Source organism: Balaenoptera physalus (assembly GCF_965194825.1).
Source record: "Balaenoptera physalus genome assembly, chromosome: 16".
NCBI classification, from domain to species: domain Eukaryota; kingdom Metazoa; phylum Chordata; class Mammalia; order Artiodactyla; family Balaenopteridae; genus Balaenoptera; species Balaenoptera physalus.
Genome location: NC_138898.1, coordinates 57,664,417 through 57,679,077, shown reverse-complemented (window position 1 = coordinate 57,679,077; position 14,661 = coordinate 57,664,417). Strand labels below are relative to the sequence as shown.

Sequence of the window (14,661 nt, the reverse complement as noted above, 5' to 3'; positions counted from 1 at the left end):
CGTGTTCACTTTCTAGTTCCTGATGTCAATATTCAAGTCTTTTGCAGCATCCTTCCCTGTTAACCACATTATCTGCGGCTGCTCTGCCAAATGCACTGCTTTCCTCCAGGGAGATTCTGATGGCTCCCTTGCGTTTTCCATCAATGCAGGTAGAAGCAGGACGCTTTAGCAACCTCCAAGCCCCAGGGGGCAAAGGGCTAGTTTGCATTCAAACGAAGCGTGGGCATGTGTCGAAAACAGGAAGACACAGGGTTTATCAGTTTAACCACAGCCTTGGTAGGTCGGTTAAAACACAGATTGCTGGGCCCCAGTTTCTGAGGATCTGATTCAGTAAGGTCTGGGTTGGACCCTGAGAATCTGCATTTATAAATTCCCAGGTCGTGCTGACGCTGCCGGTCTGGATACTGCTCTTAGATGACCACTGATACAGAAGATGTTTTGGAAGACTTGGGCTTTTTTTTTTTTCTACCAACCTATTTCCATTTTGAAGTTGCTGGAGTTTGACCATATAACCTCTGATTTTTACTAACACTGTTAGCTCTACGGAAATCTACTTAAAAATTGGTTTCCCAGAAAAAAAAAAAAAAAGCTAACTAAAAGCAACGGCAAATTGCAAAATGTGGGTGGGTACACAGACTAATGGATCAAGTTTTATTCAAAAGGTTGGTGTATATGAGATTTTCTCCCCTACAACCCAGGAAAAGAACTGCACTTTATTAATACAGAATAATCACATATTTACCTGCTCATGAGACTATCAACTCACTTTTTAATATAAAGAACATAATTATCACTGAAAAACAAAAATGTAGCAACATTATTTTTTTAAGCATTGGTAGTTTTCCTCTGGAAAATTGATATATAGACATCTACAGATATATATAAAACAGCAATTTAAAGTTACCCCCTCATACATTTTAAACTGAATCCAATGTAGTCCCCACCATTTTGGAAACGGGAGGTAGTCCCTAAAGGAATTCCCAAGGAAGTGTATTTTCACAACGTAATGATTAAAACAGTGCAGTTGTTTCCCCGTATTTATAACAAGCGTTTCAACGTAAGCTAAACAATTCTAAAGTGAATGAAGTTGCTTACCTTTGAGCCTCGCTCATTAAAAATAATTTCAACATCTAAGATTTTACCAAATTGCTGCAAAGAAATAGAAATATTTTATAAGCAAGAAGAGAAACAGACTGAATCATATTATGCACATGGGTAATTGTGCCCCAAGTCAGAATTTTTTTTCTCTTTTCATATCAAGGATATACATTTTATGTTGTTCTTTCATCAAACAATGCACTTGAACCAAGAGAAAATACAACCGCATGTATATTTCCAAATTATGGCATATCCCATCATATAAGCTATCAGAATAGGGGCCCAGTACCAAGTATGTAACCAAGAGGTTAATTCCACTTTTCTTTCTTGATATGCGAGTGATTGCCTTCCCAGGCACTGAGCAGCAAAGAGTAAAAACAGCTAGTATATACAAGGACTCTTCTAGGCTATGTCACTAGCCACCGGGCAAAGCACCCTTGGTGAAGTGGGATTTTGAGAGTAAAATATCCGACTAGAATGGGATGTTGAGGATTTTGGACCTTCGTTCTGCAAAAGCCAGGAGCAGCCAGGCCATAAGAGAGAAGTCAAGATAAAAGGAAGATCCACTACACAGACACCCATCACAAGCAAGAAACCAGCATAGTTGTGGTCTATCCTCAGGCTGAAATGTACTTCTTTCAAGATGATTCTCCATGTTGTTAAACAAACAGATTTTAGACAATTAGCGTGAATAGGCTTTACAAAAAGTGGAAGAAACTCAACACATTCCAATCTAGAAACAAAGTTTCAGATGACAAATACATTAGGTAGCCTGATAAAATACAGATGTTTAGTTAAATTTAAATTTCAGATTTTTCAGGATAAGTGTACCCCACACAATATTTGGGACATATTTATACTTAATAAAATATTTGTTATCTGAAATTCAAATTTCTGATATTGTGTCTTGTATTTTGTAACTTACTACAACTAGTAACAGACTACCTTAGTAGTCCTAGTGACAAACGCACATCAGTCTGTAATTCACACTTAAAAAATGGGAACATGGACCGCGCTCCAAAAGCATCCGATAATTCAAAATCCTTTTCCCTGATGCTGGAATCCTTTCTGTTTTCTTAGATCACATGAGGTCGAATGGGCATTTTTTGAGTGTGGTCTGTTCTACATGAGTACAGGTGGGAGACAGTAGCACAAAAGTGTGTGACAAGGCCCAGGGGAAAATCAGATAGAAATTTTACCCTGATGCAGAATGAGAGCAAATGCCTGTTTCAGTGATTAAAAAACAAACAGAACAACATGAAGTAAAATTTCCATCCTCTTTTTCCCTGATTTTGAGCTTTCCTATTGTTCCATTTGCTTTTGCAGCCTGAATTTTCATTGCATCTTTTATAACCCTAGGAGATTCTGTAGTCTGTCTCTCTCCGCTGGGTGGAAAGACTTAAGCAGCCTCTGTGTAGCAGAGGATGGAGCCATGGGGAGGGAGGGGCAGGAGAGAAAGGGAACAATTAGATACAGAGAATTAGGGGCAGTTTGACTGACCCACGTGCACCACTCACAGAATACTGGGAGGCCCGGAGAGCAAGTGTCAAGAAGGTCTTACTGAGATTCAAAAAAAAAAAAAAAAAAAAAATTGGAATATACAGAGGCTATCCTCTGGAATGTACAAATAAATCTACATTACTCAGAAAGACAGAAAAACATATGCATGCTCCAGTCGAATATAAATAGCTCAAAATCTTGAAATGAAAGTAGTTTTGACTATGAGAAAAAGAAACCCAAAGCTTATGTCATCTTGGCCCACAGAAACGTGCCCATCCCTCAGGATATGTACCCGTCCAGGGGATTACAGGCTTGAATTCTTCTTGTGGAGCAGAAGTGCTTCTCTACTTCAGAGAGAAGTAGAAGGATAGGAAAAAATCAAGAAGAGAAGGCTCAACCAGGAGAGAAGATGGAAGGTCTACATCGCTAGCATGCCGTATGGAAATACCAAGAAACACGCAGCTAACTCACCCTGTAATGTGTGAACACTAAACTATTCTTTTGGTCAAGAGAAGATTCTTCTACTGCATTTTCCGTGCCCTAGATTTGGGCAGAGAAAATCGTTAAAAATAGCAGATAATTTTCAGATTTGGGAAATGCAGGATTTGCCATTGAAAGGTGAAATGAATTTCATAGTTAAAAAGGCCTCCAGCTTTGTGAACTCCTCAGAAGCCATAATTCTGATATAACCTCCTTAGAATATTCAGTCCAGACAGATGCTATCATATTTATTTCAGGCCTAAGAGGCTGGAAGCACACACATCTCTGGATAGAGAAGCTTGAAAAGGACTTCCTCTAAAACCACAAAGCAAATGTCATCCATGGAACATTCTCTAAGCAGTCAACACAAAAACACTTCCTTTAAAATAAGATCTGGTTGAGACAGAACCAATCAAAAAGTAATCTTCACATGTGTCATTCCCTAAACAGAACAATGGCGCCATATGCCCTGAAATGGTCCCCAATGTTTGCCTCTTTGGCAGTTGCCACTGGGTAGAAGACCCTCAAAGCCAGTGAAATAAGCCATAAGAAGAATGCTGATGTAAGCCCCCTGCCTAAGGCAGTTGTGTACTATATTTATAGCATCCACAGTTTAATTGGGAAGTTTGCTACTAATGATGTAAACACAGCTGGCACATTTTCAATTCAAATAGACGCAACGCATTCGCAGACATAACTAGGATTTGTTTGCTCAACACCGACATTCAGCTGTGTTCAACAACATCTCAGAATCCAGGCGAGGTGTTTCGATAGCTGTGTCAAGGATAAAATCCAGGAGCTTATAGGCACACACTTGGGCAAATAGGTACCACCCATTTTTAGATATTCTCAGATCAAATAATATTTCTCTGGAAGTCTCTGAAAAGTGTTCAATGGATGCAGTATAAAACATGAAAGTAAAGCTTAGTTCAAAGAGTGTGCAAGGAGGCTAAGAAAAGGCATCACCCCAGTTTTCTTAGGGTCATGTTTTGGATGCAGAATGGAAGGCAACCTGCCATGTCCGAAAACATCTCTATTTTGTTATACATCAAAGGTGATCGTGAAAGCTTCTTTTCTTTTCTAATGAAAGCTTCTTTTGCATGTTCTGAAAGTCATGTAATCTGTGTCTGGTGACAATAGAGAATTCAGTGGATCATATTCATGCCCAAAAGGCCTGTATTTTGATAACGAAAGCAAGGCTGTGACCTTGACAAGGGAGTGGTAAAATCTGAAGCCAGTACTCACTGAGTAGCTGTTTCTGAAGACAATTCTAGAATGAAATGCCTTGTATCAGAGGTCTGGTCTGAATGCTTACTATTAAATATTAGGTTAAATTGAGCTTTTTATTCAAGAGCAAGACATTGTGATTAATTTGGTGGAAATCCATACGTTGCTTTCATGGGTTCTTTGAAAATTCAAACGGAACGGAAACGCATGCTCTGACATGAGCAAGAAGTAGGTAGCTGGGGCCAGAACCAACATCCCTTCCAGTGAAACATCCAGAACCAAGGCCCCTGATAATATCAGAGATCCCGTTCACTCACACGCCAACTGGTGTTTTAAAAAGACTCTGGCTTCTGCTTTGGATGTTGTGGCCACATCATTTTTTGACCAAGGAATGTTCCATCTAAAAAAGAAAAAAAACCCCAGGAAATCTAAGATGACCTGGATGATTTAATGCCAAACACTGGAACAAATTTATCCGAAAGAGGAGGAAGTAAAGAATATAAAGCGAATCGTGAAAGAAGGGAAACCATGATTCTGACAAAGAGACACTAAAGCCACACGTTAAAAATAAAATGTTGAGGCACCTGCGGTAACCATTAGGCCTGCAGGGGTTGCAAGCTTCACGGCTGAATTGTTCATGGTTACAGAAGTTGTTCTAAACACTGCCAGATTTTAGGCAGTTTGAAAAAGGAGGCTGTTTTTCCATTGGGTTTTGGTTTTGGTTTGAAATCCCCATGGCCATATTGAACAAAAGAGACCAAGAAGAAAAATGCAAAAATCTTTGTGAGGGTTTTTCTCTGCCATCTCACTCCGTGTAGCCCCTGCCACAGTGAGGGGACCAGGGCAAAACATAGCAACAAAAGGAGAGACGACATCTCATGTCTCAGTGACTTGGAAAACACCTGATTGGGATTAAAATGTAATTTCTTAGAGTAACTATGAACTGAAAGAGGAAACCACGTTTAATTCTCTCAACTGGAGTGGAGGAGCCAATCAGAATGTTTACAGATGCCTTTTCATGTGATTCATGCCGCTAAATGTATCACATAACCAGATGGGTTTGCCGCCACCCATGTTTGGCCAGGAAGGATAGATTTTTGCAGTATTAAAATTCCACGGCTTCAAAATGGTGGTTGTAAACCAAGGAGGTCTCAGAGTTATTGCAGAGTCCAGGAATCCGTAGGTCCCCAATGATTTTTATGGACAAAACCCACGAAAAAGTCTTGCATACTTTAAAAACTGGACAGAGAGGCAGTTTGTGATGAACAGAATTAATTTCGGAATTACTGAATGCTGCATTTTCTGAACAGATAGATAGATCCTAGGTGCGGCTATCATCTTGTCAAATCGACATCTTGTCAGTTGCTTGAAAATTTTGACTTACAAAAAGTAGCTCTGAAACTAGTAGATTTTGATCAAGGTTTGACAACCGGTAGCACGATCCATCTTTTGGCGGGACTTCGCTCTATGCCACCTGTTCTACCCCGATAAGAACAGAGAGGCTCAGGTATTCACACAAGCAGGATCTCTTCTTGGGGGTCTAGCTGTGACTATTTCGAATACCTTAGCAGTGTAGCCCTCTGGTAACGTTCAAGATAACGAAGAAGACCAGCGAGGACAGAGCATCCTCAGGGGTGGGAGTTCGGGTGTGTTGCAATGAGTGACACCAGAAAAGAGCACAGGATGGCCATTAAGAGGACCAAATTCAAAGCCAGCATCCCAGTGACACTTGATGAATTAAGACACATTGAAGAGCAAGACAACTTCTGAACCTGACGTGGCAAAAGGGATCTAATTCTTCTGGCTGTTGATCATTCAAACCTGGTCTCACTGCTTTACACACACTTAACCTTGGCTTTAACTTTGAATGTTCTGCACTTTTCAAAGTCATCTTTGACCTGAAAGTGCCCGAGGGTATCTCTGCTCTGCAAGAGTTAGAGGGCTCAACTCAAGGTTATTACCAAATGAGAGAGATAAAAGAGCAGAAGTTGACCTTTTCCACTGAAATGTCAGGATTCAAGGCTGGGTATCTTAAATATGAGGACGCTTCTTTTGCTTTTGTGTCAGATGCATACTTGATAAACATCATGCATGTTAAAGAAAATGTGCATGCTAACCCCACCATTGTGGAGTGATGACACAGAGCTCGCCTTTTCACATGGGGAAGGAGATCTAGTTGGCTCAGAGCTAGGCATTAAAGTTGAGCCTCTTCTTATTCCTTGTGTAATATCTGCATCCACCCAAAAGCTTTTAGAAGGGGAATCTCTAGGCCGCCAACCTCTCCTCTAAGTCATATGTTAAGGACGTAGTTTTGTTCACTGAATCCACAGACACTTCCCACAATGCTGGGCTGTCATAGACAAATAGACTGACTGCATTTGCAAAAATGAATACTATCCAAGTCCTGTCATAGCTTTGTCCTTTGGTGGAACACTGAGTCCAAAGAAATGGCAAACTCATCCCTTCCCAAGGAGGATGGTGCAAGTATCGTCCAGAAAAAGAATCAGGGTCACAATGTTCCATGAGCAAGCAACCCTATCATTTCTTTTCTCTGGGTTGGTGGCGGCTTCTGCCCTGCTCTGTGTTCCACCGTGGTGCCTGGGCAAGGCTGTCATTTGTGGCATATGACATCACAATCAAAATCTCTGAATCCTCACCACGGATTCTGGGAGAATGTACATTGCAGGATGCATGTCAGACTCAGAAATCTGTAGTGGTTTTCTTCTGCTTTAGTGAAGCTTTATGCAGAACGAATTATTCTCAACTTCCTCTGAAAGCTAGATGCTCAGTGCCTGGGAAAGAGTAAGGTCTGCAGAAATATGTCATGAGTCACTCTTCCCAATAATTTGGCAATTGCAAGAGCAAGAAAAACCAAGGTGGATCGTCATGGTTATTTTAGTCATGACATGGGGTCCCGGGCCACTCGACGGGGGATCATCAATGGGCTTGTTGCAACCATGTGTTATCTGGGAGCCCATTTTCCATTTGACATTCAAATTACTAATTAGAAGAAGTACCATTGGTCCAAGTGGAAACCTGGTGAACATATGCAAAGAAATTTATACTAAAATCATGGAGATCCTGGCCCCAAGATACCCACAGACTAGGATCTAAAATGCCTTTTTTTCCCCAGCCATGTAAACACCTCACCTTCGTATTATGAATACCAAGAACTTACATGAGGAGGGAAGGACTCTGGGGATCCCAGAGCGGGCACTGCAGAGGAGAAAGGCAGTACTTACGCCAAACATTTGTCGGAGGTCGGGATCCCGGAACCTGAAGGGGATGTTGGAGACGTGCAGCCTCTTGGGCTGGGACTTGTTTTCCGTATTTTCGGAAGGTTGCGTCTGGGGCTGACCATCCGTGGGCGCCGCATCATCTGTCTGCTAAAAGAACAAGAGGAAAGCAAAGAGGCTCTGAGTGGACCCGAATGTTCTTTCCAGTGTGCTTTTGCTTCCCCTAAATGGTAGGAAAATGCCAGAACAAAGGAATAAGGACAGGAAGAAACTGCTGAGTCATTCATTCATTCATCCAACAAATATTTATTGAACATCCACCGAGCGCCCATCACGGATCCAGGATTCAGCAGCGAGCAAAACAACAAAGATCGTTACTGTCATGGATCCTAATTCACACAGGGGAAGACAGACAATAAACTCATTAAGGAAATACAGAGCTGGCAGAAGGAGATAAGCACTACAGGGATAAAGCAAGGGGAGGGGCCTGCTGGTACTGGGGTGCAGCGAGTTCTCATAGATAATTAGAGAAAACCTCATCTAGAAAAGGAGAATACTCATTAAAGGTATCCCTTCATCAAGGCTGTTCAAAAATCTGAAAATACGCCTGCATAATTGTTGAGGCCATACAGATAAAAATATTAGTAAATCTCCTAAAACATTTGAAAAGCCTGTTTGGTGTTCTGAAGTCCAAGTAACCATCTGCTGGACTTAAATTTTATTTTTTACAGTTTTCATTTGTCATTTCTTGATTGTGCAGACCTGTGCTGTTCATTATGGTTGACCCCCTGTGGCTCTTTAAAGTGAAATGGACTAAGATTAAGTAAAATGGGAAATCCAGTGCCTTCCTTGCACTAGCCACATTTAGCATGCTCAGTAGCCACACGTGGCTGCTGGTTTCCATGTCAGACAATGCAGATATAGAACATCTATATCTAGCAAGTTCTGTTGGCCTAAGTTGGTGTAGACAATGTTACATTATTAGCATAACTCATTACTCTGCCTCCCACTCTACCCCATCCCCCAAGTAAAAGCCTGGATAGTATGATATCACATTGACACCCCTATACAGGCAGGAACCAGGAGAAAAGCCACTTTAACATTTGATTTAATCATATAGGCCATTCCCATACTCTCAGTTCTAGAGTTTTAACATTTCAGAGATGCTTCATTTCTAGATACTTTCTCTGCAATTAGCATGTACTGCCTCTAGGTGGCAGCAGATGCCACCTACATCAGATAACCGGCTTCGCTAAAACAATGATGGAAAACCCATGCAAGAAGCCCATCAAATTTACCAGCAAGGGACTGTCCCCACCTACTTGTAAGCAATTTAGAAGCATTTACCTGGGACAAAACTATCAATGCAGGCAGCTAGGTGTAAAATAATACAGACAATCTTACCAACTGACATATGTATATATAAAGCCAAAATAACATGGGCATAATTAGTGACTTTCTTGTCAACCCTTGTATTTACTGACAGATTTCACTGGCAACTCCTTCCTAACACACCCTAAACTGTATCTGGAAGTCAAGACCTTCCGGTGGTTGCCATACTACTCTTCCAAGCTCCTTTGGTAGTCAAAGCCCTACCAGCTAACTTTCTTCAACTTTCAAGGGCCCCGTCATGAAGATAATGTACCTGGTCATTTTGCCGACGCTGTTGGATTGAATAAAGAGGATGGTGATCGTTTTCTAATCTGGAAAATAAGCAATAACAATGGTGCACACCTAATAAGGTTCTGTGACGACTGAACATGGTAACACGTGATGCCGACTTGGCAGAGTTCTCGGCACACAGTACAGTCAATAAATGGGAGGTAAGGCATTTTTTAGACTGGAGGTGATTTTTACAAAAATGTCAAAGGACACGTGCAAAAAGCCTCTCAGGAAACATGAAGGAAAGGTTCTCACACGCTTATTAAACACATCTTTCCTGAGCAACTACTATCCCTTGGACACTTAAGTTCATCCTCTAAAGCATATGCAGTCCCCAGTTTAGTGGAAGAGAAAGAGGTAGAAAAAGACAATTGTAATACAGACTATTGAGAGCAGGGGTCAGAATGAATCACAGGGGGCTGAGTAAACTTAAATCAGGGACACACCACAGGCTTGCCGATTCTGGAGGTTACATTTTCAGTGGGAGATGTTTAAGAGAAAAGGTAAAGGGGACCAATGCTGTACCAGCAGAGGGCAAAGCATGTGGCAGGATGCAGAGAGGTGAATCGTGTTCTGGATTCGGGGGACTACATGTGGACCTTCGTGTCACTAGTTGGAGGGCGTGTGTATGAAGGGCGGGCGGGAGAATACACTGTAGAGGGAGGCAGGGGTTGGACCATGAAGAACCCTGGGTGCAGACCAAGAGGATACATTTCATCCTAAACACTAGGAGGAGACACTTAAGGATCATAGCAGGGGTGTGACATGGCCAGCGTGAGATACAAGCTGAGCCATGGGAGATGAACGATAAATGTCTCTTTCCTGGCTGGCTGACTCACCAACTGAATGGGTGAATGCATTACGAGTATATGAAGAAATGAATGAATGAAGGAGTGAACCATCAGCTTTGCCACCTTCAAGTGACAGTCGAAGAACAATATTATAACACTGAGACCCAGAGCAGGGACTGTATTTTCTCTGCTGGTAATATGAGGTCTGGCGACATACCCATGAGATAGATGGAAATGACTTTGCATCATGAGACTGTCACTTTCAGAGGGGTCAGGGGTCTTAACTACGCCAACAAAAAGCTTCTCTAATTTTGCAGAAGCAGCAGCTCAGCCCCCATGCTTTCAAGCCCACTTTTTCCCTCCTGTTAGAAGTTGCTCTTCAAATGCAAATTAAAACCAGCTCCTTCTCCTCCCAAGAAGGAAACTTAGATTTGGATTTGTGTATATCTGCTGGATATTTCAGCTTAAGAAACCTAATTAGGAATTACAGAGATTATGATTAAACATATTAAATGATTAATAGCATTATGCTGCTCATGTGAAAATGAAAATTAATCATCTTTAGTCAAACAGGACTTTGGAGAAATCTTTGCCTTGTTTCCTTTGATAAAAACATACACCACTCAATTAATCATTGTGTAGCGTGTGCAAATATACAAATGCTCGTAAATGGTTGCGTTAGAATACCTGTGTGTTAAAAGTAATTTCAAAGATAACACGGAAAAAGAAAAACTCAACCAAAAATACTTCAGACATCATAGGGGAATGGAAAGGAAGGGGAAGAGGAGGAATGTCAGGATCCAGAGGTTGAAAAAGAAAAATAGAAAAAAAAAACTTTTAGATTGAGCATGCCTGCTTCTGTGGTGTGATGTAACACAAGACGGGGCTTTGATGAGGACCAAATGCAGTAGGAGGTGAACAAAAAAAGCTACGACAGAGCCTCAATCACGCCAGGAGTCAGAGCTACAGGAATGACCCTTACTGACCCACATCTTGAGTATTTCAGGCTGTGAGATTTCCTTTTTGTTGGGAACTTTCAGGGAAAACATATTCAGAACATATTCAGTGTTTTATATCTCTCTATTAGTTTCCTAAGAAATTACCAAAAGTCTGGTGACTTAAGGCAACAGAAATTGATTCTCTCCCAGTTGTAAGGGCCAGAAATGTACAATAAAGGTGCCATCGGGGCCACACTCCAGCTGGGGGCTTCCAGGGGAAATCCTTCCTTGTTCTTCCAGCTGCTGGTGCCTCTTGGCTCAGCAGAGCTGCACTGCTCCAATCTCTCATCTTCGTTTGGCCTTCTTCCCTCTGCATGTCTGAGACTCATCTCCCTCTGCCTTTTTCTTCTTACAAGGACATTAGTCATTGGATTTAGAGCTCACCCTAAATTGAGTATGATCTGGTCTTGGAATCCTTAACTTAATTACATCTGCAAAGACCTTTTTTTTTTTTTTTCCAAATAAGGTCACATTCCCAGGTTTACGAAGATCAGAACATAGACATATTTTTTGAAGGCCATCATTCAACTCACCAAGACCCCTGCTAAGCAAACAGACCAGAAATGCATGGAGAATGAGTAATTGTTATCAAGGTGTGGTTGTACTTTTTACCAGTTCTGGTGGCATGGGGCTCTCAAAAGGGTTGGCCTCAACCCAGGTTCAGAAGAAGGGAGAATGTCCCTACTAGAGGTGCCCCCAGGCTCTCATCCATCACACTGGTCACTCTGATGAGTTCCTTAAAATGAGAAGAGACTTGAGTCTTCCCTTCAAACGCAGGGCTCCAAGACCCCCTTGCTGCACCTGCTTCTGGATGCACTGACACGCTTCAGCCGGGCTGAGAAGCGTTCCTTCAGCCTCCAGAAAGGCCACCAGCACTTGCAAGATGAAGACCTGCCTGCAGGTTCCCTGCACAGATGGATAAGCGTCCCTGAGAACTCCGCTGAAGCTTACGGCAAAAGCACAGGGCACAATGTCTAAAGACAAAAATAATGTGAAAAAGCTACACAACTTACTAAAAGAATGAACCATCTAGAATGTGTCTTTCTGAAAGGCAGGGTCTACCTGGTTTGCAATTACATTCCCCAAGGTTTGTGCATGCCAAGGTTTAGTGGGAATTAATCGTTGAAAGAAGAACTCTTGATTTATCCATGTCTGATTTTTTTTCTTTGAAAGTCATTTTGGCTCTAAAGTGGGAACCAACTGAATTAGAAATGTACCTCGTAAACCACATTTGGAAGATCAGGAGGTGGAACATAAAAACGAAGCAAATTCATACTGGTCCACTCGCTCAGAGATTGAAGGAAATTGAGACAAGTAAGGATGTGAGAGCTGTAAGCAGAATGGCCAGGGCACCATCTGTCTCAAAACCCTCCCATCCAGACCCTCACCCTGGTCTAGGAGACACAGCCCTAACCCCCTTGCTTCCTACCGCTCCCCTGTCTTGTTCACGGGCCTCTTTGCTCTCCCTTCAACATACTCAACACACACCTCCTTAGTCTTTGCACCTGTTTGTTAGTCCCTTTGCCTGGATATTTCTCTCCCCACATGCCTGTGTAGCTTGCCCCCTCTTGCCAGTCAGGTCTCTGCCCAGATATCACCCGTCGGAGAAGTCTTCCCTGGCCCCATCATCTAAAACAGCCACAACACAGAAAACTAAAAATAGAATTACCATATGATCCAAAAGTCCCACTCCTGGGCATATACCCAGACAAAACTCTAATTCAGAAAGAATGCACCCCTATGCACCCCTATGTTCATAGCAGCACAATTCACAATAGCCAAGACATGGAAACAACCTAAATGTCCATCAATAGATGAACAGATAAAGAAGATGTGGTACATATATATATACAATGGAATACTACTCAGCCATAAAAAAGAATGAAATAATACTATTTGCAGCAACATGGATGGAAATAGAGATTATCATACTAAGTGAAGTTAGTCAGAAAGAGAAAGACAAATACCATATGATATCACTTATATATGGAATCTAAAATATGACCCAAAGGAACCTATCTGTGAAACCGAAACAGACTCACGGACATAGAGAACAGACTTGTGGTTGCCAAGGGGAAGGGGGTTGGGGGAGGGATGAAGTGTGAGTTTGGGATTAGCAGATGCAAACTATTACATATAGGATGGATAAACAACAAGGTCCCACTGTACAACACAGGGAACTGTATTCAATATCCTGTGATAAACCATAATGGAAAAGAATATGAAAAATAATGTATATATATGTATAACTGAATCACTTTACTGTATAGCAGAAATTAACACAACATGGTGGATCAACTACGATAAAACATTTATAAATAAATAAATAAATAAAACAGCTGCATCAGCATCTCCTCCCTTCATGCCCATTGATTTGTTTTTTCACAGCACACATCACTTCTTACCTTTACATTATATGCTTCTGTTAATCTCTATAGTCTGTCTTCTCCACCAGAATGCACAGTCCATGAGAGTAGAGACCGCAGAACCTCTATTCACTTTTTACCCCTAACCTCCTAGAACAGAGTTTCTCAATAACAGAAACGTTGACATTTGGGCCTGTTTAATTCTTTGATGTGGTGACCACCCCATGCATCGTGAGGTTCAGTAGCACCCCAGGCCTCCGCCCACTTGAGTTGAGACAGCTGAAAATATCTTCTGGGGTTCAAATGTCCCAGGGGGAGCAAAATTGCATGAATTGAAACCGTTGACCTAGCATAGGTGGTAAATTCTCAGTAAATATCTGTAACGTAAATGAATAGGCCTGGTTTTGCCATGAGGGAGCTGCATGAATGCTAACTTCATGTCTCTGGGTCTTAGTTTGCATGTGCATAAAGAAATAAATGTATATCTGTCCTGGATCCTTTAGAGTGGGGTCATGAAATCAAAGTCCCGTGAATAAACAGGGGATCATTACCATCCTTATGAGGAGCAGGATTAATAACCATCAGCTTTTGTTCCTTTATTTCTCAGGCCCACAGCTGCCGATGACTCTGCGATGCAGAGCCCTCCTCATCACACGGGAGAGCTTGCAGGACCCTGTGTGGATGCAACGTCCGTTAACCTCAAGAGGTGCATGTCCAGGCAGCTCTTGGCAAGAGGTTCCCAAATCAGCTCACTAGAACAGCAAAGCCAGCTTCTGCTCTGGCCCAGTTCGAAGGCCCTGTTAGGAGGCAGGATGAGTGCCACAGAATTTTTCCTAATAAACAAACTCCCCAGATATTGGCGCAGGTTATAAATGTTAAGAAAACACCACCAGCACTTTAATCTCCTAAAGATCACTTAGTGCTTCCACAAAAACCTTAATAAAGAACCGCGGGGCTCCCTCTGCTATAATCTTTCCTAATTCAATGAATAGCTCTGAGCAACCTAAGGCTAATCCTGGTGAAATTGGATTTTGAAATCGACCAATCCAGGGATGACTGCTGGAGAGAATACGCACGGTTGTGCAGAAGTCTGCGCCTTTCAGATCCTGGCCCCGCCCCACGCTCTGCTGAGTTCACCTGTGGACCATATTTTGGGGATGACCAGGCTGTAGAATCACAGGCCAAGGGCTTTTGCAGCTGGAAATCTCTGCGTTCAAACTCTGTTCCATCATTTACTATTCCAGCTCCTTAAATTCTTCTGAGCCTCAGTTTCCTCAGCTGCAAGTAGGGATAAAAGAGTTGC

The 14,661-nt window shown here is 42.0% G+C and overlaps 1 protein-coding gene across 23 annotated transcripts in view; it reads right to left on the bottom strand.

Moving 5' to 3' along the window:
- RBFOX1 (RNA binding fox-1 homolog 1) overlaps positions 1-14,661 on the bottom strand; it is a 2,204,869-nt gene that overhangs the window by 124,409 nt on the left and 2,065,799 nt on the right. For all 23 annotated transcript variants that reach the window (XM_082429022.1, XM_082429011.1, XM_082429012.1 and 20 more), the window contains 2 exons: positions 7,548-7,691; positions 1,096-1,149 (listed from right to left, as the gene is read on the bottom strand). In XM_082429022.1, the coding sequence (XP_082285148.1) occupies positions 1,096-1,149; positions 7,548-7,691 (198 nt within the window). The remainder of the gene's footprint in view (positions 1-1,095; positions 1,150-7,547; positions 7,692-14,661) is intronic.